We start from the raw sequence: 23,112 nt of genomic DNA on the forward strand, positions 1-23,112 counted from the left end.
CCCTGCCTGTGGCCGGTGGTAGCGTTGCCCTGTGAGGCGTGGGGCAGGGCCCTTCCCCGCCCCTCCGGGCTTGCTCCCTGTGAGCGGGCACTCCCCTGGGCCAGGAAGGAGGCCTGGGGCGGGAACGAGTTACAGTGTAGGCTGGGGAGGAGGGAGGGAGCTTTCCATTACCTGGTGTCTAGGGGGGAAATCTCTGTGGTAATAATCATTAAAGCACACTGAAAATAGAGTATCAGAACAGAAAGCAGGCTGAGAACAGGGCGTGGATTTGTTTTTTCATTTCTTGTCCTCCTCTTCCCCCTTTTCCCTTGCTCTTTCTCAAGTTTTTGCCGTTGCATGGAGTTTTAGCCTGTCGCTAAGCTGAGGAACAGTGAGTGGACCAAGGAGGAAGAGTGAAGGACGTGTGGGGAGAAATGCCAAAGATGAAAGGACCGTACTTTCTGCAAAGTACAGAAACTGTATTTTACTACAAAGAAAACTACTTCTATGGGGATGAATTGTATAGTATCTGAGGGTGCATAATATCTGTTTTAGAAATACAGATGAAAGCATTTGGAAGGCTGGTGGGTTATTTTTGTCTGCTGGGTCCTAATTACATATATAAAAGTACAGGACTTGAGTATCCCAAGAAAGACCCGTGTTGTGTTAGGCAAAGTACCTTTTAAAGCCAAGACCTTTACACTTTTGTAGTCTGAAGCTTTCTGTTGAAACAGGATGGAAGTAGTGCAGGAGTTCAGGTCTATCTGCAGAGAGCTTGTTGCAAGCTCTAGATAAATGAGAGGTGAATGAAAAAGTACATTTGGTTCTGTTGTACTCTTAAGTGAAAGTTATGAAACTGGGAGCTGTTGCTTTTATATTAATTTTACTGCTGTGTTTGGCATAGGAAAAAGAAATTTTAAAATCACAGATTCTTTTTTTACTTTTCATTACTGATTCTCTTAAGCACGATATATTGATTGTTGTTCTTAGGAGGACCTTCGTGTAGATGGTCGTGGCTGTGAAGACTACAGATGTGCAGAAGTAGAAACAGATGTTGTATCAAACACAAGTGGATCTGCAAGAGTAAAGCTGGTTGGTAAATTTCTTAGGCATCACGTACCTTGCTGATGAGACTTCTGGTTTATGTGACTAGTTTTAAGATAAGCCGAGGCTATTTGTAGATGGATTTGTGTGTGTGTCTAATAAAATGTGTGTATATGTAGCACTAACCAAAACTATGGGTTAAGGAAATAATGACAGGATATATAATTCATTCAGGCTGGCTTAACCAACTTGAGCTGGACTTACTGCGAAGTACCTGAAAAGCCTTCAATCTGAGCTACCATTTAATCTTGAAAAAATGGAATTGCTGTTGTGCCTAACCACTGGAAAAAATAATTCTGTTCCTTTAGAGTGAAGCAAAACTACTTCTGGCATGTGTTGACTGTGAAGATGATAAATATACTGTGCAGTATTATAAGGGTTCTGCAGATATAGCTGTTTCCAGAACCAAAATGACAGAAAAAGTCATGGATATGAAGAGTGTCTTTTTAACCTAGAGAAAGCTAACATGTATGGTAATTATTTGAAGAAACTTCTTAGGCTTAACATTGTTCTTCTAAAGCCTTTCCTTATTTAAAAAAAACTAATGTGATTTTAAGTTCACTCTGGTAGAATGATGAGTGCAGGTAACTGAAAGGTAGAAATGTCAGCTTACCATAGACATTTAAATTAAACAAGTAGTTTTGTGAATATAATTCTAGTTGTGTGATATGTTTTTGTTTTAACAGGGACACACTGATATCTTGGTAGGTGTAAAAGCTGAAATGGGGACACCAAAGTCGGAGAAACCAGATGAAGGTTACCTGGAATTCTTTGTTGACTGGTTAGTATACTAGAAGAGAAGGAAATAGATCTAATATTTGGAATAAATGACTAATCAGATCTTACCATTCTTCTAAAGTTTATACTTTCATTCCACTAACCTCCCATAAGGGTCTGAGTAATAGAAACAAGTTATTCTGCTGTTTCAATAGTGGTGAATGTTCAGAAACTTTCTGCTGGTTCTGCAGACCCAAAATAAGCAAAACAATAGGAGTTAAAGAATGAAATCAAGTTAAAAAAATCCCAAATTGCATAGCATCACTGCAGCTGGAAAAGAGTAATGGTTCAATTGCACATGCGTTTAACATGACTTCATGACTACAATGTCAATTGTCTTTTTTACAATGATAGAGAATAAAAAAAAATCTCTTTCAAAAATGAAGTATTCCAGAAGAAGAGATTTGACTGATACAGATTGTACTTTAACAGTACTTAAAGGATTTTGCTTACTTCGTCTTTGAAAGCAGTGGAAAAAGTTTGAAGTGTGTTTTGTACAAAACCGTTTGTTTAAAAAAAAAAAATCCTCACTGTAAACTTCAGGTGCAAAAGTTAATTAGAAAATTTAGTTACCATATTTATCAGTGAATTGGTATTTCATTAACTAAAATGGTATTTGTTTTTAATCATATTCCTGGCTTTGTGCTACAAATGGACTATTGCTTATCCGTACAGTCTTCATAGTGCTTGAATTATGAAGGAAGCTAGAAGAAAACTGAGCACTCTTGTTTTCAGCTTGCTCTGAGAAAGCATAGTGACGTCTCAATGTTATTCCAGACTGTCTGCTGTCTGAAACTACAGTATCCGTATCTTGCAGACTTCTAAAACTGTTCTTTATGAAATAATGTGCTTTGGGAACCTCTCATAAAAGCCTTGGCACTGTCAAGTTAGCTGTTTTGCATGTGACCTTTTTTTTATTTTTATTAAAAACAAAAAATGTTGCTACTCTGACATTAAACCAATATACCATTAGTAAAGCTAAGGTATGAGAGCTGCTAAGTGTATATCTGATAATCTTTCTGACCTAACTGGCTATATCTGCCTTAACATTTGTGTATCTCTCACATTATGCAGCCTTTTCTAAGACTGCCTCTGTACATCACAGTGTACTAGTTAACGGTGGAAACTTACGGTTTGTAGAGGGAAGAACTCACCTGTGAATTAATGCTTTGTCTATAATTACTGTTCAAAAAAATACCAGACAGGAAGATGGTCTTCTCAGCTGTGGTCCTGCTGTTAGAGGGGATCTGAGCTTGACTACTTTATAAAACTTGTGTATGAAATATCCTAAATAGTACCTGCTTTGTTCTGGTGGTTTCTATATGAAGAAAGTCCAATGACAGCAGGGACGCTTCCTTACTAAAACAAGTGGTCTGTGGGGATGTTGCAATTCTGTGACACTTCTTTCATATGTAAATAAATGTTAGAAAAACTTTAACTCATTAGATTAATGTTAGGTTGTATTTTCTAACTGTTAATCTCTGCTTCATAAGAAGATGGGAGGGAGATGTGAAGCAACATTGTGCAAGATGGATCTTGTCAGTTCTAGAAATAGGTAATCCTTACTTTCTGTGACAACACAGACCAAAAGCCTGAATTTTAGAGAACGGTAGTCACTTCTTGCATGCTTGTGCCGCCAGGGGAAGGTGACCTCTAGCTTCCAGAAAGATCCAAAAGACAAAATGTGAAGTGGGAGCAGCTTGTTCTCTGTAAAGGGAAATGAGATGCTGTCAGTACTCTGATGCTTTTCCAGGCTGCCACTGGGTGGTAGTAACTGAGCATAGTTTGATATGCTGCATCTTGTGGGGAAGTTCCTGTATGTTCTACTTGGCTTTTATATTGTTGAAACTAGTAATAGAAACTCGGACTGCAGTGTTAGCTATCTTAAAATGCTTGTTTCCCAAAACTTTCATGGTTTCTTGTACTGCTGAAAATAATCACTTGCTGGATCATGTTTATAATTCTCTGCCCCAAAATTCCGTTTCTCGTCATTCTGCTCTGAGTCCTTATCCTGAAATCTGAGAAGCACATTTAGTCCCATTTTGAGACAAGACTTTAATGCTAGTCTCTGGAAGAGATGATTTTTGGGGTATTGATTTGTGATAGTAGAAATTAATTATCATAGAATAAGTCTGTGTCCTATGTGATGTCCTTACTGCCCATCAGCACCAGAGAAGACAGTAATCCTGGTCATTGATGTTGAAAGACTACTGTGTCTGCTTTTCTCATGTTTGAGTTTTGGGGCTGTTCTAATACTGACTTGTTAGAGTTTTTTTGGTTTTTGTTTTTTGACTGAAGTAAAGATTTATAATTTTTGAAGTGTAAGAAATAAAAAAAGAAAAAGCAGACAAATCTGAATTCCTTGAATGCATTAGATTTTGTTGGTGGAATTAAGGAAGCAAGGAATATATTTGTCCAAGCCTAGCCCTCTGTTCCTCCACTTTGAAGTCCAGACATGCTTTTGTTCCAGCTGGAAGAGTGGGCCTGTTTCATTGGTCCCTGCATGGAAGACTGAATGAGATACGATCTTAAATATTAAAGATGGAAAGCAGTTCTCCAAATGAAGAGGTGACAGTATTACAGAACAACCACATCAGCATGCTCTTAGGTGATCCTCAGATACTGTTCTATTGGGTTTTGTGGGGAAAATGTTAACTTAAAACACATTTCAGTGCAGTCACTGAAGATATCACTTGAATGGTCGCTGCAGAAAAGGAACCTTTCCTTCCCTCCTCTCCCCTACCATAAACCTGTTATCATGGCAACTACTCTTTGCAGAGGCAAGAGGCAAACTAATGAGTTTTGAAAGAATGAAATGTCTTTACCATTTGTTACAGTACTTCCTCTATTAAAGATGTTCTGTAGTGGATTTAGCTCAGTTTTCAGAGAGAAACACCATCTAATGCTTGAGTAAAAACTGTTTCAAACTTTGTAAGCAGATGTTCCTTTTGGATGGGAAGTGTGGTGACAGGGCCTGACCAGGCAAAGACCTGAACCAGTAAATCCATGTTGGTAGAGTTACCAGTTTGACTAGACTAAATCCAAACCCTTGTTAGCCCAATTCTTTGTAGGGTCATGAGCTTGAATATCATCATAATCGTATTAACACAGACAGCATCTGGACCTGAATTCAGGTCTATCTATTTCTGGGTCTGCCTTGGCAGTCCAGATGTGTCATAAACATGATGTCTTCTGGCTGCTTTCTGGGCGGGTAGAATATTAGTGGGGTGATTAACTTACTGCTGATTCTAAAACAGTGAATCTGCCTTCTTGTTTTAAACGATTGTATGCTGCTTTTGGTGCAAGAGTAGAAATCTGTTATTGGTTGCTTGAAGTAAATATGGCTTTAAGTGAAGAATATCCTCAGTGTAATGAAGCCCTTGTATACCAGCAAAATAGCTGTAAGCTTTTGTTTAATAACTGTTTTATCTCTGTTATAATTACTTACATTGTCAATTATAGTATATTAATGGCCTGAGCAACGGATGGGAAGTACTTAACTACTGTGAGAGAAAGGTTTTGACTGGTAACAGCAAGGGTTTTGAAAGTAGAGATCTGTGGTAGAAGCCTCATTGTGCTTTAGGAGTCTTGACTGTTATGCGATGTGACGCTAAAATGGTTTTGAAAGTCTTTAAAATTACATTCTATACAGGAGTAGAAATTCTAGGCTCCACTTGGCCACTGCTAAGTTCCTTCTGTGCTCCATAAAACAAGCTTTTTGGCATTGTGTTTTATTGGTGTGCTAGGCAACCCCTCTTCAAATTTTACCCAGTGTAAATTACTGCAATAGTCTGTGAGCATTGGGTGGCAGTATTTACCATATGGTTATTATAATAGTACCCTGCTAACGTTTCTTTTTTATTTCACTTTGATTGCAAGGAATTGAAGTGTAAAAATAATAATGGAATTAAGATGCAGTGAAACTTGCAATAATATTCCGACTGAGTCTTACGTTCTTCTTATTCACTGTCAAAGACAGTGGCCATTTATAATTAAAAACTACAACATTTGATAAAACTTAATGTTTAGAAATAATAATGAGGTATAGACTGAGGTTTGTATAATTCTTTTCAACTTATCATAGGAATCATAATGCTTGCATAACCATACTTTAAACAGGATGGTGTAAACAGAATGATGTAGTTAACTTGCATAAAAGCTGCTTCCATGGATAAGTGCTTGTTTAATACAACCTAAAGGCCTGACTCAGCATATTTCCAGAAATAAGTTATACTTAGATATGGTCCTATCTTATAAAATTGTTGTCCAATATTAACACAACTGCGAATAATATTCTGTCACACTTGCAGTGCTTATTCGTGTGGCAAGGGTAGTCTGGAAGCATAGGTCAGTGCTTGATTGGCAGTAATTTTTTTTAAGCATGTATAGTGCTGTCTGGTTGTAGAAGCAGCAAATAGCTTCTATAAAATTCAGTAGCTCTTCCTGGCATTCTGAGTTTTCATGAGTTCTGCAAAAGAACAAGTTGGGAGAATTACTGTGAGGTAAGGTTTTCCCTTATAGGCGCTGCAGTCTTGTTGATACAGCTCACCTGATGGTTTAAGTCATACCTAGATAATGTAGATCTTTAGTTGTTGTTTTTTTAAAGGTGAAGGGATTATATTCCAAGACTTTGTTTTCTGCTGTATGTTTGCATTCCTGTGGTGTTCCTGTTAGAAGAGCTAAGAGTTTGTATCATCATATAAACACAACATACAGATTTTGAACATATCAAGCTAATTCTGTGGAACCAGCTCCTTTCCTGTGTTATGTAATGAGAAATTAATTTGGGGGAGGTCTGACTAGTTTATTTAAAAACAAGATCTGCAATGTGTGCCACGGGTCCACTGCTTGAGAATGCTCTTGCCCTCTATAAACCAGAGGTTGGGTTCAGAATACTTGTTATTTTGCTGTATATGCATCTCTGGACATTTCTGCTCTATTTCATTGTGACTTGGAGGTGGGGTTTGTTTGTTTTTGTGTTTGGGGGTTTTCTTTGTAGGCCTGTTTTCTTTTATTGTTAGAATTTTGTTCTTAGCTGTGTACAAAGCCGCAGCACCCAAGGACTTCCTTGCATGACTGCTCTTAAACAAAGTTTGTTATGTCGGAATCAGGGAAGTGAAGACCACACGTTTTTGTCGGATCCCTTCTGGAAAAAATGTTCTGCTGCTCTCCATAAGCTGCAGCTGCTGAAAATAATGAGCTGCTGATCAAGTGGCTTGATAGCAGAGAGTACACTCAGTAAAGAAATTGCCAATTAAGGTCAGGCGGTCATGTCACTTTAAAAAAAAAATGCATATTCTACTTGTCATATTGTCACATCTTTCTCTTCTTAGCCACTCTCTTATTAATTTAGCATTCAACTCTAACAGGCTGTCTTGTTAGCTGTTCTGAACTTAGTACAGATTTCTCTCACTTTTTTATTTTTGAAAGGGTTGAGGTGATAGAAGATGAGAGTGCTTAAGAAATAATTCCCTGAGAGAATTCACCAACTTTAATATTGTAACTTGGGAACTGAAGATAGTAGTGGAATTTAATTGGTATCAGAGTTTGTAGCAAAATGTAGGTATATTATCTGCATCAAGACATTTTCTTATGCAAAATGGAAATAATTTCTTTACAGATAGGATGCTTATTCTTGTACAAATAAATCCTTAGATATTTCTAATGCTTTATATTTAAGAAATGTTCTTTGGGTATTGGCTGCTTCAGGCATGAAAGAACTTGGGAACTGAAGATAGTAGTGGAATTTAATTGGTATCAGAGTTTGTAGCAAAATGTAGGTATATTATCTGCATCAAGACATTTTCTTATGCAAAATGGAAATAATTTCTTTACAGATAGGATGCTTATTCTTGTACAAATAAATCCTTAGATATTTCTAATGCTTTATATTTAAGAAATGTTCTTTGGGTATTGGCTGCTTCAGAATTGAAAGTATTTTTTCTTTCCTTATCTAGTTCTGCAAATGCTACTCCTGAATTTGAAGGCCGGGGAGGAGAAGAACTTGGCACAGAGATAGCAAATACACTATACAGAGTATTTAGCAGCGAGAGCAGCATAGACTTGAAATCACTTTGTATTAATCCCAGAGAGCACTGCTGGGTTCTCTATGTTGATGTATTGGTAAGTAAGGAAATAAAAACTAATATTCAAGAGGTTTTTCAAGGCGCTGACTGACTTAGCATAACCATGTGTATTTTCATATAAAAAAACCTTCTCATAATGTGATACAATGCTTCACAGCATGGCTGGCCATTTTCTTGTGAAGCTACCTATAATAGTTAATCACTACTTCTAGCTTGCTCTTTTTCTACTCCTCTTGATGCTGCTGCTCCACTGCAGAGCTGATAAAACACTGAATACTCCGAATCTGTCTCAGATAAAAATCAGTGACCTTATCCTGACAAGGAAATTGCCACTAAAGAAGGCTAAACTTTTTTCCAAGCTAGATATAACAGCAAATGTATCCTTCTAATGTATGTAAGTTTGTGTGGGTGTATGTTAGCCCTAACATAACTGTCCATCCTGTCTACTTCTTTGCGCTATTATCGGTACTAATTCAGTAAAGTAAAATAGAAACTTTTCTGGCAAAAGTTACGTTTGGCCTAGGCACTTTTTGATGAAAGTTGTATACGTGTATTGAATGTAGAAAATAAACTGAGTATTTGTTCCCCTTACTGAATTTTATGCATATAAATCTTGTGCATGCAGCAGCTCAATTTCCAAACTATGTTGTATTTAAAGCACTCTGTCATGGGAATTTAATAGAAGTCTGCAAGTCAGGCTCTCCTGAGCATTATTCTTAGCAATTCATTATTCTGAACAATTCTTATTGGTCTAAAGTTGAGTTTCTGTTTGTCAAATTTGTAACTGAAAATATGTTGAGGGATCTTACTCACAGGAATCCATTAATGTGTGTGAAATGATTTGCAAAATGTTAAGCTGTATTGCCAAAAAAAACCCAAACCCACAGGGTTTAGTTAAACAAAACAGGAACATTCAGACTAAGACCTAAATAAATGTGAAAATTAGTCCATTAGCTGTTTAAAAAGCAGTAGCATTAGCCTAATTATAGTGGAAATGGTACATACCGTGACTTAGTCTGCATACAGAATGATCAAATATGTACCACTGCTGAGTGCTTTAACAGTCCTAGTCACCAGCTTATCGGAGCTTGGCATAGTTTAATAGAGAATGAAGCGTTAGTTTTGAGAAATAACACTGGGGCCTTTAGTTACTAGGTAATTACAAGCAGAGGTACAGAATATTAAATGTTGTGCTTATTTAAGCAATGTACTGCTTAACATTGCATAAACACTGCATAAACAAAGACTTTAATAAAGCTGACTGCTGCAGAAGTAGTTCTGTATGGCTTTTGTATGAGGTATAAATGGTCATTATTTGATTCTTCCTGGACAAATTTGTTGATTGTCCACAGCTACAGAGAAAAACAGCCTTGGTATTTTTATGCTACTAGTTGTATCAGAATTATGAATGTCAAGACCTATGTTATGTGATGAATTTTACATTTAGCTTTGTTTACAGTGCCAATAAAAATCTGTTGTAGGTTCATAATTAGGACTGTAAACTTGATGAGTCTTTTTAATGTCATATTCTGCAAGGATTTTGTGTGTGAGCCATTGAAGAGCTGCTGGTATCGTTAGAACAAGATACTGTTAACATTTGTCTCTTATCTGTTCCCCCCCTCTTCTTTTTTCCACCCCAGGCCTCTGTATTTTCACATTTTTGAGGTATTTGTACTATTTCCTTTTCTAAATAGAAGACATGTATATCACATGTGATAGTTTATACTTGATGTAGGTGCTTGATACCTACAGATTTTCCTGAAGCTGCTCTTGCTGAATCATTCCTATAGAATTCTGGTTTAATAGTACATGGTGGAAGTATGACACTTGTGCTAATATAAGGTACTACAAGTCATGTTATTCATCATTTGAGGCAGGCAGATTCTAAATACAATAACAATGCTTATTGAGAGTCCTTTGGATGATGTTTTGCTTCAGAATTCCTGGAAATTGTTCACATTGGTGTTTGTGTTCATAGTTAAGTTGGAGGGAAAATAAGCCTTAAATCTGTCATAAGTCTGAAACTACTGGTACCTTGTGGTCAGGTGGGAAGGTACTTGTTTCGGTTCTCTCATTCCAAAAGACAAAAGCCCAGAAAGAATGTTATGAACCTGGAGATACTCCATTGCTATGTAATTTAGCCATGCACACTTTGATCGAAGCGTCTATATTCAGCTGCTATGTGTAAACAAAATTTGAGATATGCAACCTCAAAAGAGAAGATAGTATATTTTGCACAGTCATGCAGCTTATTGATTAAAAACATCTCTCAAATATTTTCTAGTGGTCAGTGTACTTGGGAGGTGCTATAATTGTGGACAGTCAGGCTGGAAAGAGAATAACTTCCAACTATACACACTACAAAGATGCAGACATGGACACTTATAAATATGTGTCAAAGGTCAAGAATATATACCTTAAACTTTCAAGATATATGCATTCTTTTTTAATAATAGAAGGCGTTCCACTTCCAAAGAGTAGCTCATGGATGTGGAGATACACGGTACTGCAAAACTGTAAGCCTGTTCTCACCCTCTCTGTCTTTCCTTCAATTTCTTTCTCCTTCTAAGTCATTGATGTCAGAAATAAGCTTTTAGGCATTTTTGAGGGTGTTTTTGGTACATGTGTAGCCTTCTCCACGTAATTTGCCCCAGCAGCCTGCAGTGCTGAGCAAGGAGAATCAAAGTGTGCAATCTCTTTTCATTCTCTACCCAATCACAGTACATTGGGGGGGGGGGGGAGGTGCATTAGGTTCTGTTGAAATTTTAGCAATTCACTACTGAGCATCCCTCGGAGGATTTCCTCATCTTTTCTATTCCCTCCCTAACCAGTTTGGAAAAAAACCCCAACAACTTAGAAATCTGTCCTTCTGCAGGAAAATCTTCTTTGAATAAGGCAAGGTCTACAATGTTTTCTCTTTTCCCACCCCCAATAACTTTTTCATTCGTATATCAGTAAATTAAAAGCAGTCCTTTCTAAAGACTCCTTTGCTTCACACAGCTCACAGTTGTGCAGACTTTCTTAGTCCTTAAAAAAAAAAAGTAAAAATAAAAAAAAAAAAAAAAAAAAAAAAAAAAAAAAAAAAAAAAAAAAAAAAAAAAAAAAAAAAAAAAAAAAAAAAAAAAAAAAAAAAAAAAAAGAGGTTGGGGGGGATCTCAGTACAAGATGCTTCAGCTGAGAAGAAAGTGTTCATTTCTTTTCGGAGGAATTGTTGTACCATGCTTGATACAGGCTGTGTTCCTAGCCTGTAGGCGCCACTGTAATACAAATAAGGCTTTAGAACAGCAGCCTGAACATAAGCCTAGCAACAGTACAGGCACATCCCATTATTGTGTTTTAATAACAAAGATATTGTGGGGCTTATTGTGTTATCCAGTAAAATCCAATAATGACTGAAAGTGGCAAGTTAACCTCTCTGTATCCAGCAGCTGTTTGCAAAGAAATAATTTGATCACTTTTGTATTTAGCTTTCTATCCCAACTTTTTGTCATTCTTTTTACACAATTCAGTCTGTCTTCATAAAAATAAACTGTCTTTCCAGAAGATCTGATTTACGATTTGCTCCCAGAGCGGGAGTTTATCTCATTCTTAAATAGATTTTGAAGAACAATCAATGCAATCAGTGTTGCAAAACTTGTTTTGCTCTCATCATACAGCACAGATTGATGTAATGGAGAAGCATCCATATGTTCTTGCTGAAGTAGTTTCAAATGCTTGCCGGAGATGTGTGTGTTCATAGAATAGTGCTGGCAGCTCAGAGCAGAGCTTGTCAGAGAACTAACGCTAGACTATGGCCAAATACATCTTTGAGTTGTCTGTCAGCCTACAGAAGGTATTGGTGGTTATGGGAGCCCTGCCTTTTTATATAGTATGCAGTGCTGTTCTTCTCCTGATCTTCATGGGAAGAAACTAAGCTAGAGTTCCTCCACACACTTTAGTTCATATTATAGTGTATCAACAAGTAGATTTTGACATCAGGATTTCCTTAGATCCTTTTCAGCTACAAGACAAACCTGCTAATGACTCCCTTTTCCATAAAGACTAGAGAATAAATCATGATGTGCCTTCATAACTATACCTTGTATAACTAGCTTTTCATACCATGTTCTGGGTGACAATTTGTGTTGCTTCTTTGAAAACAATTCTACCAATTGGGTTTGTCCAGCTGATACTTAAAAAAGACTCGTCTTTGAAATAAAGTGTAGAAAATGGTTTGGCTTGATTTACAATTAACGAATGAATGTAGTGAGTTTATAAAAAGTGTTCTGGTCATAGTCTAGTTCAGAGCCTTAGCACAAGAAGAGTAAGAACAGCAGTGGTTTCAATTCAGCTGCTATTATTAAATTTTATCATTAATTTTGTTTTGAAGTGCGTTAAATCTTCTGTTTTGCACGTATAATACAGTTAGCTGAAAACTTAGTTTCCTATCTGTTGTTTATTTTAATAGATAGGCTTTAAAGACAACTTTGTTTTTTAAAAACTTGTTCTGGTTCTTAATTTTGTGCCGTTTCAAATAGGTTTAAGTAAAATAAAGACTTGGTTTAAAGACACTAGCCTGATTTTCTTTTAAAGAGATTCTTTTTGTCCTCCCCAGTTACTGGAATGTGGTGGGAACCTCTTTGATGCAATCTCTATTGCAGTGAAGGCAGCTCTCTTTAACACAAGGTAAAGAACAGATCTCATTTCATGTGAGTGGAAGTGGCATGGGAAGTGAAAGAGAAGTACTCTCTGTGAGCTAAGCATTTTTAATGCTTAATTATTTAAATAAGAAATACCCAAGGCAACTTGCATTCAGATACAAGGCAGTCCATTTGCATGCAAGTAACATGAACTAATGACTTTAATTCCGTTTCTAATAATCAAATGTCATATTGCATTATATGCACAATCAGGCTCACGATATAACTTTTGTTCTGTAGCCAGATCCAGAAAAAATTGTCTTGACCATATGGTTTTGTTGCAAGTAGTTGGAGGCCTTTGTGTTGTGCCTTGTGGGTTTAAAAGAAGAAGTATTTACTGATATGTGATGATCCTGAATAAGAAGCCCTCTCTCAATGTGACTACTGATTTGCAACTAGCCCTGTTTTCCCACTTCTGATGTTCTTTCTCATTAACTGTTAGTCTAGAGTTCTTTTTAAAACTAAGAGGAAAAAATGGTGATGAGAGATTGTGGGGAGGGGGAAATGATGTGTCTTTAAAAGAACTTTGCCCCATGCATTCTAATTGAAAGAATGGAGGAACAAAATCTAGTAGAATGAATGATGCAAGTGCTCTGTGTGTGTTTTAATGATAACATTCAATAATATTTTTTCTAATGTTTTAATCTTCTTGATCTATAGAGGAAAGGGAATGCAGAGTTTTGTAGCACCCTTAAGAAAGAAACTAGCGAATGGCTTTGCTAAAAAACTTACGTAGCAGAAGTAGTTGGAAGAGGTGCAAAAGTGAGACTCTTACAGGCAAAAGTGTTTTGAAAGTGGATCTCAAATTGTTCTTCAGCTGTGAATTAGAGATCTGCTAACGTCACTGGCATAGTTCTGGCTTATTCATCAGGGAATCAGTGCACAGTACTAGAGCTGGAAAAGTACATGCAAGAAGAAGAGGAAAATACGCTTTTGAAGACAGGCAGTATATCAGGATATAAACGCTTTAAAAGGGGATAAGGGGAGAATCCATCTAAGACTACAACTTGTATATATTGCTGAGAAATTTCCCATGTTAATCAAGTTCTCAACAGTAACTTTTAACGGTAGATTGGTTTCGTAGCATTAAGAAATACTGTCACAAATGTAATGGCTCAAAAAAAGAGTTAACAGTACACTAAAGGGAAGAAATGCCTATGTTTCTGTGCGTGAGCTGCCAGGATGCAGAAGTTGTATAGTTAGAACAGTTGCTCTACGTGAGTTGTTTTGCAGATCCAAGGCACGTACTTTATTTACAAGATAACTAGGTCTTTTTTCTTATTTCATCCAGAATCCTAGTTCTGAATAGAGAGAGAAGATCATATAAAAAGTAATATAAATAAATAAATAAAAGGAAATCTGCTGCTTTGGGAGCATGGGCAACATGAAGAATGTAATTGTTTTAATGATTCTGCTTTATTTTTATTCTTCTGAAAACCATCATTCATATAATCTTTAATCTGTGGGCAAGCATCCAGAGTCTTGTGGAAGTTGGATATCAAATCAAAATGTGGTACAGTATGACATAATGCAGAGCCTGTTGATTTTTGAGCTGTGAAAACCCTGTCTATTGATTTGAGCAGGGAATGCTAGTATGTCTAATCTCATACGAGCTCAGAAAGTCAAGAGCTGAAATTCAAAGTGGAAACCTGTTGTCCTCATTCACTATTCCTCTCCCTTTCCTTTGGTACCTACTAAGTTTTCTTTGGATTGACACAAGGTTGTTCAGAGTAGCTGCCTGCTCTCCCTAAAATATTATTGTCCCAGCAAGACAAGATGTCAGTTTCAAGATCACTTCAGATGAAGTGTTCTGAACTTTGCTTGACATGTGTGACCCTCTTTGAGTCTTACTTGCCTTTCATAATCTGTTTACAACCAGGTTTTTGTTATAAGTGTGTTCAGATCTTTGTCAGCCTTGGAACCAAGAGCAGGGAGCTCAAGCTGCTGTTTTTTCTTTGAAGCTACAATTTTTAGACGTTCAGATAGGCAATTGAAAACTTCAGCTTCATGCTTAAAATCTTGCTCTAACCATTTTTATAATGGCTATGGACATATTTTTCTTTAGGGCTAAGTAAATGCAAAATCATAACTTAAGGAATTTTGCGCAAAAATTACAGGATTTAAATCCTTTGTATGTCTGACCTGACTCATCGTATCCCCTTCAGGCATGGAACAATGACAATATGACTGTTTTAAGGGGAACGTTTACTCCTTGGAGTTTTGTATTGTTCATTATGTTCTAAAAACTGTATCAAGATCATGTGCAAAAGATAGCAGATATCAAACTTTCTTCTTAACTGTGTCTCCAAGGTGCTTAAGGCTGGATTTATGCATGATTGAAGTAGATATTGCAAAATGTGCAAGTTGCTACTGTGTCAGGACTTAGAATTAAACTTGATCCTGTGGAATGTGCCTACTTGCAACCAAGGCAGGAGAAACTAGGCAAGTTACAAAAGCTACCGAGTTTATAACACAATAGCCTTGCAGATGTTGTGGTTTTTTGCTGGGCAGCATGGTAGAGGCAGAACTGATGCCTGCTTGCAAGGGTAGAACTGGTTTTGCAGTTGTGAAATCTGGGTCTGCAGCACACAGAAAAGAGCATTGTTCGTTATGTGACTAAGTCCTGCTGTACAGATTTCTGCCCTGATTAGTTGCAGGAATCAAAACAGAAAAATAAAAGTTGCAAAGTGAACATGTGTGGCTAGTTCTTAAGATAAATCTTCATAAGATGGAGAGGGAATCTCCAGTTTTCTGGAAATCCTCTTTGTGCTACACTCTTTGCCTAGTTTTTCTGTGTATATACCCCCTTTTTACGCAACTATGATGCTTGTGTCTGATCAACTATCTTTTTGCCTCTGCAGTCGTTCTAATTTGTACCGCTCTCATCTGTTCTTGGCCAAAATGGCTCTTTGCAGGGATTTTTCAGGTATTAGTTCTGGCAACTTTTTCTTGCAGACCAAACATTGCTCTGGTTTCATAGCTATTTTAGGATGGAGTTAAAAATTGCTTAATCTCACAGATTTTATTGAAATCTTTATTCTTTTTTAAGCACTGCTCTGGCACATACGCTTCTTGTCTAGGCTGTTGTCCAATGTTCTCAATTGTCCTGTGTAGCTAGAGGGTTAGTCACCTTGTGACTTTATTCCATCAATTTTTAATGGAATATTTTTAACTTGAAAACAGGCTTTGATGCATTTCCAATGAGTTGTTACGTAACTCTGCAAAGCATTTTGAGTTTCATTTCAGAAAAAAGTACATGTCGTAGTTCTGCTTACTGAAAGTTTTAGCTTGGCTCACGCCAATGTTCACAGGGTTAGCTGTTGTGAAGTACTCACCTCTAGGACTCTTAGCCACAAATAACTAAAATACTCTTACAGGGAACAACAAAAATTACTTTGCGTTAGTGGGGGGAAAAGTTCACTAAATCGGTGCCTATCTCCTCCTCTTTTAAAAGAGATTTGGTACAGAATGCATAAAAGAATGTAACCTCCAGAGTAGTTATAAAACACAACACTACTGTAAAAGTACTAATATAAAAACAGATTGTGGTTACATTCCACATGGTTACTGAAATTAGCTTTCTAGGGACATCTTGAAACATTTTATGTTTTCAAGTGCAAATGTGTAAAAGTGAGAGCACTATGGTTGAGCTGTGTGTGGGTTTTACTGGCCAGTAAAGCAAAGTCTCTCAGACAGTACTCCATCCTAGTGGGCACCTGGATAAATGAGGGTATGTAAGACACTGAGGTTCTTGACTTCTTGAGATACCATCTTCTACTAAATTGTTTTAAATGACTTTATTAATAATGCTAAGAAAGCTGCATTAAATCATCCTGTAAAACTCCCATTAACTGGCTATAACAAATACAATATATGCATCACTGATAAGGAGCCTGTCTAGCTCATTTGTGAGAGAGCCTGTCACTCACAATTGAGAAGAAAGCATTTCTTGGATTTCTGCCTGGGTTTTTATCCCTGGTGGTTGCTTTTGTATATCTATCCTTAGAACAGCAGAGTCTTCTGGCTTCTTAAAGAATGAGAATATCTTGCCAATCTTCCCATCTTGCTAAAGAGAAAGGATTTTACTGTCATCTTTTTCTTTTACCCCAAGTCTCCTTAGTGTCATTCTTTCCTGAACAGCTTTCTATTTGTATTTGCTACTGGTGTCACAGCTTTGCCAAGCAATGCAATTGCTGTAATTCTGACAACTTTACTGTTGTCTGCAAGGTTGGGAACCACAGTACAAAGGATTCAGTCTTGGTAATTTCTCTCCTGTACGTCCAGACAGATGTACAAAGAATTGTTCAGAATTGCATTGTGCAAGTTCCAAAAGAATCTCTCCCCATATATTAGTGTAAAAACCAGTTCAGATTCTAACAGTTTGAATGATGTGCAAATATGATGGTCTTATCCTAGATATCTTCCTGCTTTATGATGTTTTCTCTCTAGTCTTAGTGAGTGAGTTGTTAATACTTTGATAACTTTCTGGATTTTTTTCTAAACATTTAGCCTCATTTAGAGGAAAGAGTACTTCTTGGAGTTGAGACTGTATGACACCTGTTCTGGCAATGATTTTGCACATTTTGTTTCCACAGAATACCCAAAGTACGTGTTCTGGAGGATGAAGAAGGGTCTAAAGAGATTGAGCTGTCTGATGACCCTTATGATTGTATTCGACTTAATGTGGATGATGTGCCCTGCATCGTCACACTAAGCAAAGTAAGCGTGACAAATTTCTGACCACCTGCCTAGAGACTTCAGTTTCTATTAATTTCACCTGCCATTTATTTTTTCCCTAGAGATAAAACTTGTGTTACAGAAATGGTCAGTGTCCACTATGTATATATTTGTTCATCCCTGGCCTCCTAATTAAGAAGAACTTTTACCGAATAAGGGTTTTTTTCCACCTCTGACTTGCAGATTTCCACTTGATGCATTCTTAAAATGCATCTTCTTGCATGCAGAAGAGTTGTTTATTATTTTTCATCTACTCCTCGCTCAACATCCAGAGCAGCAGATACTTCAGTATGTTAAAACAAATGGGTATCATTGTGCGGCACAGAGGTGGTGTGATCTGCCTGGAGTTACACAACGAGTATTTGTTGCTGGGGACGGAACTCTGTTTTCATGGGTTCAATACTGTCCTTTCCTTTCAAACAGGTTTTTATTTTCCTTTTCCATATAGCCCACAACTAACGCAGTTGATTTGCTGGATGCTGCATTTTCCAATGCAAGAGTTAGTGATTTGCTTAATTACCTAGAAGTTTGTCTGACATATCTTTTAAGCAGGCTTCATAAATAGTAGAAAGGCCTCCACTGAAGTGGGGGCTCACCTGAGTCTTAGGATGTGTAATTTTCATCTAGCGGGGAGGAAAGTCCATGCTTGGAGTTGAGGGGAAAGGGGAACCTGCAGTTTCATACAGATGAAAGGATGGTCAGGGAGGAAAACAGTGTGAAACAGTGACATGCTTATCTCACCTCTCTTATGTATGTACACATAATTTGGGGTCAGAGGCTGTTAAGTACTGTGCTGTCAAGTCAGTCACATGATAGTAGGATGGGAGGCTGTAGATAGTAGCTCTGTTGGCTACTCAGTTTAACTTCTTAATAAAGAGCTTAGGCAACTGCAGACTAATATGTTGTTTTGTCGCTAACTTACAGATTGGATATAGACATGTCGTGGATGCTACCCTTCAGGAAGAAGCCTGTTCCTTGGCCAGCCTGCTTATTTCTGTGACCAGTAAAGGCGCCCTCACTTCTATGAAGAAAGTGGGGAAAGGTAGCCTTGATCCTGAGAGTATTTTTGAGATGATGGAGGTAAGCAGTTTTGAGCAGTTACTGATGATACTGAATGATACTGGATGAACTGAAACTTGAGTATATGAAAGCTGCAGTAAGGACTTTAAGAGCAGAGATACTGGTGCTTTTATTAGGTGTGTAAGGGACTTGCTGAAGGTCACAGGCAGTTCCTTTGAAACAGAATCTAATATGCATGGAAGTTATCTAAAACTTTTAGATGCCTGAAATGTATGGTGCTCACAGTTGCTTCAGTCAAGTACCTTTGTAAGACTGCAAAGCTTAAGTTGATAAACTTGGAGCGTATTTTTAGAGAACATGTTCCCTTTCTCATTGTTTTCCTTAAAGACTGAAAGAGCAAAACTTCTAACATGGTAACGTCCCTATAGAAGTAGAGATGGTACTTTGAATAGCTAGTGCGTGGTGTTCCCTTCTAGCACAGCTCATTTGTGTTGTGATAAGCTTACTGTTCTCATTTTACTGTTGTTTTTGTTTGCTCCTTTATTGGGTTTCTGATCTGCCCCTACTCCATGAAAATACTAGTATCTGGATGTTGTTCACATCCGCATAAGAATTCCATTTTAAACCTTTCTTCAGGCTCTTCTTCAAACTGTCTTCCAGTATAAATTCTTATGCCTGGGTTTGGCCTTGAGCATGAGACAGAACTGGGTTTTGAACTTGGAGTCAGAATGAAAATTAAATACTTCAAACTGGCTTTGTTTCCTAGAGATCCAGAACTAATTTCAGCACGGCTGTAGTGAGGAATGCAGAACTTGGAGCCAAGTTTGAAAACAGTTGTCTCAAGTGGAAATGACATGCTGACTATATATGGCACTTCACTGTTTCATGATGTCGATCCAGAGTGCTAATCTTGGTGGTACTGGTGGGCTTTTTATTTGCATCCAGAGAGGTCACTTATCCCCGTTATCATCTGTGTAGATGTGCAGAGGGGGTTTATCTCTAACTTGGCATCCTAAAGAAACTAAACTTCCTATGGACATCTGATGTGTCTTCCTTGATGGATTTTGAGTCCAATTCTAACTAAATGTCATAGAAGGCTTGAGATTTTGGGTCTAGGGCTGCTACAAAGAGATGGGTGCTTAGGTTAGATGCAGGTTCGTGGTAGAAGGTGGCCCACATGCAAATTATCTGCAGAAAGCTTTGATTGGAGCCTCTATTTTGATCACAGATTTCGCTCTACACTGAGCCCTAAATAGGAGATGAACTTCTGCAGTTCCATTGTATAGCCCACCCCCAAAGGCTGTGCTTGGGATTATATAATGCTCATCTAAACACTGATCAGAGATGCATATGGAAGGTAACCATGGGAAATCTTGAAACCGTCCTACTCTGCTTAAGAGCTTTAGTGAACCTGTTCCTACTTGTTGGTGCAAGGAGTTAAAAGCTTAAGCTGATCACCCAGTGAGTTGTGCTGTCTCTCACTTGCTTTGGAAGAAGTCTTCCCTCCTGGGTGGTGAGCAGTTTGAAGGAGTGAGGGATAAAGCTGATGGGAATAAACCAAGATATTTTCTGGGAGGTCAGAGATTATCTGTTTGGCCCTGCCGCAAACTCAGCAGCCTGATTAGGATACCAAGAAAAATAAGAAGGCCTGGGAATGTCCAGTGGAAGAGCTGCATAACCCTTGCTTGACACCTCCATTCCCTAATGATTTGGCTGCAGGTCAGAGAGTGTTCAGCTTTCCCTGCCTGGTAGAAAACAGATGTTCTAGGACATATCTCTTAGGAAGGCAGCTTCATGGGAAAGTTTTGGGAAACTGCCAGCATGAGGCTTTTTTTACTGAGTTTATGATCCGTTCCATAGGAGAGGCAAGCAGGAATAAGATGGCAACAGTGTTGTGTGCTGTGTCAATACCAAAGCTCTGCACAGTTCCCATTCACTTTGACCTGGTGTGAGTGATGATGTCCTACAGTTGAGGAGAAGAATGCGCAAAGTATATTACCCCTCAGGACTCCAGACTGCTGCTGTGATCTTTGTCCCAGTGCAGAGCTGTAACAATTCTTGTGTGTGCCCCCCTTTATTTAGCATGACTCATACTGTCTAGGACTGACAGCTACCCTGCTGCATCAAAGCACTTTGCAAATTTCCTTTGGTACTATAGGCCGTATTCTGTCACCTCATTCTTCGATTAGAAACGTACCTTATTTTAAGGTTTGTGCACCCACGGTGTTGGCAATTTGTCATCAACAGGTGAAAGAGAGCTTTGTGGTCAGCTGTATGGCAGGCATAGGCTTTGTTGCATGGATCAGGAGCTAATAAACTCAGTTGAATATAATCTGTCTTTGGCTCTTTAGGGACAGGTGGGATCTTTTCATCTCTGTATGGAGTCAGTATTTCAGGTCATTTAGAGAAACCCTGGGAAAGCTCTAATAGGCACCACTGCCTTAAAAATCTTTATTTCAGCGTTGCCCAACGTTTCCTTGTCCTGCAGCTTCCACAGTACAATCGTGCATGTGGAAAGAGTAGAGGCTGGTATCAGAGCTAATCCTGGTGGTTTTCCACTGCTGGAGTTTATTTCTGTAAAGAAAACCTTCTGTTAACTCCTTTAAGGTCCTTGGACAGTATGGAATTGCACATCATAATGAAGGATCTGCCCACAGACTGATTTGGTGATGCAGCCAGTGTGCATTTTGGGCTTCTCTGGCCACATGACAGGGTGTTGAGCTGGTCTAAATTCAGTCTACTGATTCTGAGCACATTCAGAAGAGTTTACTGAACTTTGTATTAGTAGGCTGCTTTGCTGGTCAGGTATCTCTTGTCCTCTGGCAGCGAGCATATTGCTTCATATTGCATGCGCTGGCTAATTTGAATGTGTGCTTGTGCCTGACGTGAATTTAACTTGTATTCCTGGGTGATCCAGTGATGCACACATCTGGTGTTAATGATCATGGAATGCTTCTCTGATGAATGGGAGCACTGCCTGTGTGTGTACATGTTTCCAAAACTTAATCAAACTAAAATGAAACTTCCACCACCATTATTTTTCTTAATTAAAAGTATGTTTTTATTATACCAGCTGGTGTATATTAAAGGGAAAATATTTGTCAAAAAGAAGTGTTCCGTGAGAGTTGTCTTCCTGTTAATAAGCATATGTCTCAGATTTGTTTTGCTTTCTTTGCATTGCAGACGGGAAAAAGAGTAGGCAAGTCATTGCACATAGCCCTTCAGAAGATTTTGGATGAAGAAGAGAGTTTGGGGACGTCACGGCAGAAAGTTGGATTTCTAGGATGAGTTTTTATTAAATGTTCAAAACTGTTTTTAATTGATTGTGCAATCTTGTCAGTTTGTATACAGAAAAAGGATATTTTTTGTTCCAGTACCTTTATCCTTCTGGCTAAGAGGCTTTTAGAATGTTACTAAGCATAAAGCTAGCTACAGTTAAATGCGGATAAGCAAATTTGAGATGCTTTCCATATGGGTAACTGTCCGCACCTAGGAAGCATACCAGCAGCTGTTGATGCAGTTGCCTGGGAAGTGCTTGAGTCTGTTTTCAAGAGTGACTGGTATAGATTCCACTTAATTCTGTTTGTGTGTGTTCCACTTCTGCAGACCCGCTGCTGTGTTCTAGAGCATATATGAGGGTGTCCTTGGTACAGCACAAGCCAGGTTTTGGGCCTCTTGAAATTTTTTTTTTTATTCACCAGCCAGATGAGAACAGCACTTTGTGGAAATCTTCCTTCAAATTATCTTACTTTTCTTGGAATAAAATGTGGTTAGATTTTACTATAAATACAACGTGGTCCGAAGTTTCTAATTCATATTTTAAACCAAGATTTCTTTGCTTGCTAGAGCTCTGCCTATTCCTTTTGCCAATAGGTACAATAGTAACCTAGCCAAAACCTCTCACGGTGGCTAAGGAGAAGGGGCATGGCTAAGGTAGAAGGGAAAATAAGTTAATTTTTTAGGAGTTTGATAATTCAGCTGGAAAAGCATAGTGGCTTTCAGTAATGATCCTTTACAGGGAAAGACAGAAGATGGCAGATAAGGTAGGCAACCAAGTTTTATCACCAGGTCTTCAAAGCAGTGGATTCCCTCCCTGCATCAATTGGCTGTCCCAGCAAAGAGTAAGAGCTGTTTATTTGGCAGGATAGGAAGAGACAACAGATGGAAGAAGTCGAAGGAAAAAGTTGATTTTCAGGAAGTTGATATTTCAGCTGCAAGTGTTAGAAGGATCGTTTTGAACAAACATTATGGCAAAAGTTACTACAATAATCCAGGAATCATTTAGCTCTTACTCAAGCAGCATTTTCTGAATTTCCTGTTTTAATTTCCTAATATTAGACTAAGAACATTCTCTTGTCTGGAATGTGTTTGGTGGGGAGAAGGGGAAGGTTTTTGCTGAAGGTTTTTGCTGAAGGAGAGCTGTAGATACAGGACAAAACATATTACAGCTCAGATTAATCATCATAATCACATTAAAATATATGGTGTACTTCAGGTCCCCAGATCTCTTCAGCCCTTTTCCTAGAGCTCACTCACATAATTATTCAAGGTGACTGCAATACTACTGTGTATTTCAGGTATGTGTAGCCACTACTATAATGAGCAGGCAGGTTAAAAAAAAAAAAAAGAAAAAAAGAAATTGTCCCACAAAATTTGCCCGAGATGTCTAATTTGAAGAGGTAGGATTCTCTCAGTACCTTAAGTAATGGGTTAGGTAAGTTATGATAGTG

The 23,112-nt window shown here is 38.0% G+C and overlaps 1 protein-coding gene across 1 annotated transcript in view; it reads left to right on the forward strand.

Annotated features, from left to right (window-relative positions):
- Positions 1–22,163, forward strand: part of EXOSC7 (exosome component 7) — a 23,621-nt gene extending 1,458 nt beyond the window's left edge. The window contains exons 2-8 of the mRNA XM_009290526.1: positions 970–1,071; positions 1,770–1,864; positions 7,818–7,983; positions 12,541–12,611; positions 17,221–17,344; positions 18,287–18,442; positions 21,566–22,163. Coding sequence (XP_009288801.1) covers positions 970–1,071; positions 1,770–1,864; positions 7,818–7,983; positions 12,541–12,611; positions 17,221–17,344; positions 18,287–18,442; positions 21,566–21,670 — 819 coding nt within the window. The 3' untranslated portion in view covers positions 21,671–22,163. The remainder of the gene's footprint in view (positions 1–969; positions 1,072–1,769; positions 1,865–7,817; positions 7,984–12,540; positions 12,612–17,220; positions 17,345–18,286; positions 18,443–21,565) is intronic.
- The last annotated feature ends 949 nt before the right edge of the window (positions 22,164–23,112 follow it).

Source organism: Aptenodytes forsteri, unplaced genomic scaffold (genome assembly GCF_000699145.1).
Source record: "Aptenodytes forsteri isolate BGI_AS27 unplaced genomic scaffold, ASM69914v1 Scaffold426, whole genome shotgun sequence".
NCBI lineage: Eukaryota > Metazoa > Chordata > Aves > Sphenisciformes > Spheniscidae > Aptenodytes > Aptenodytes forsteri.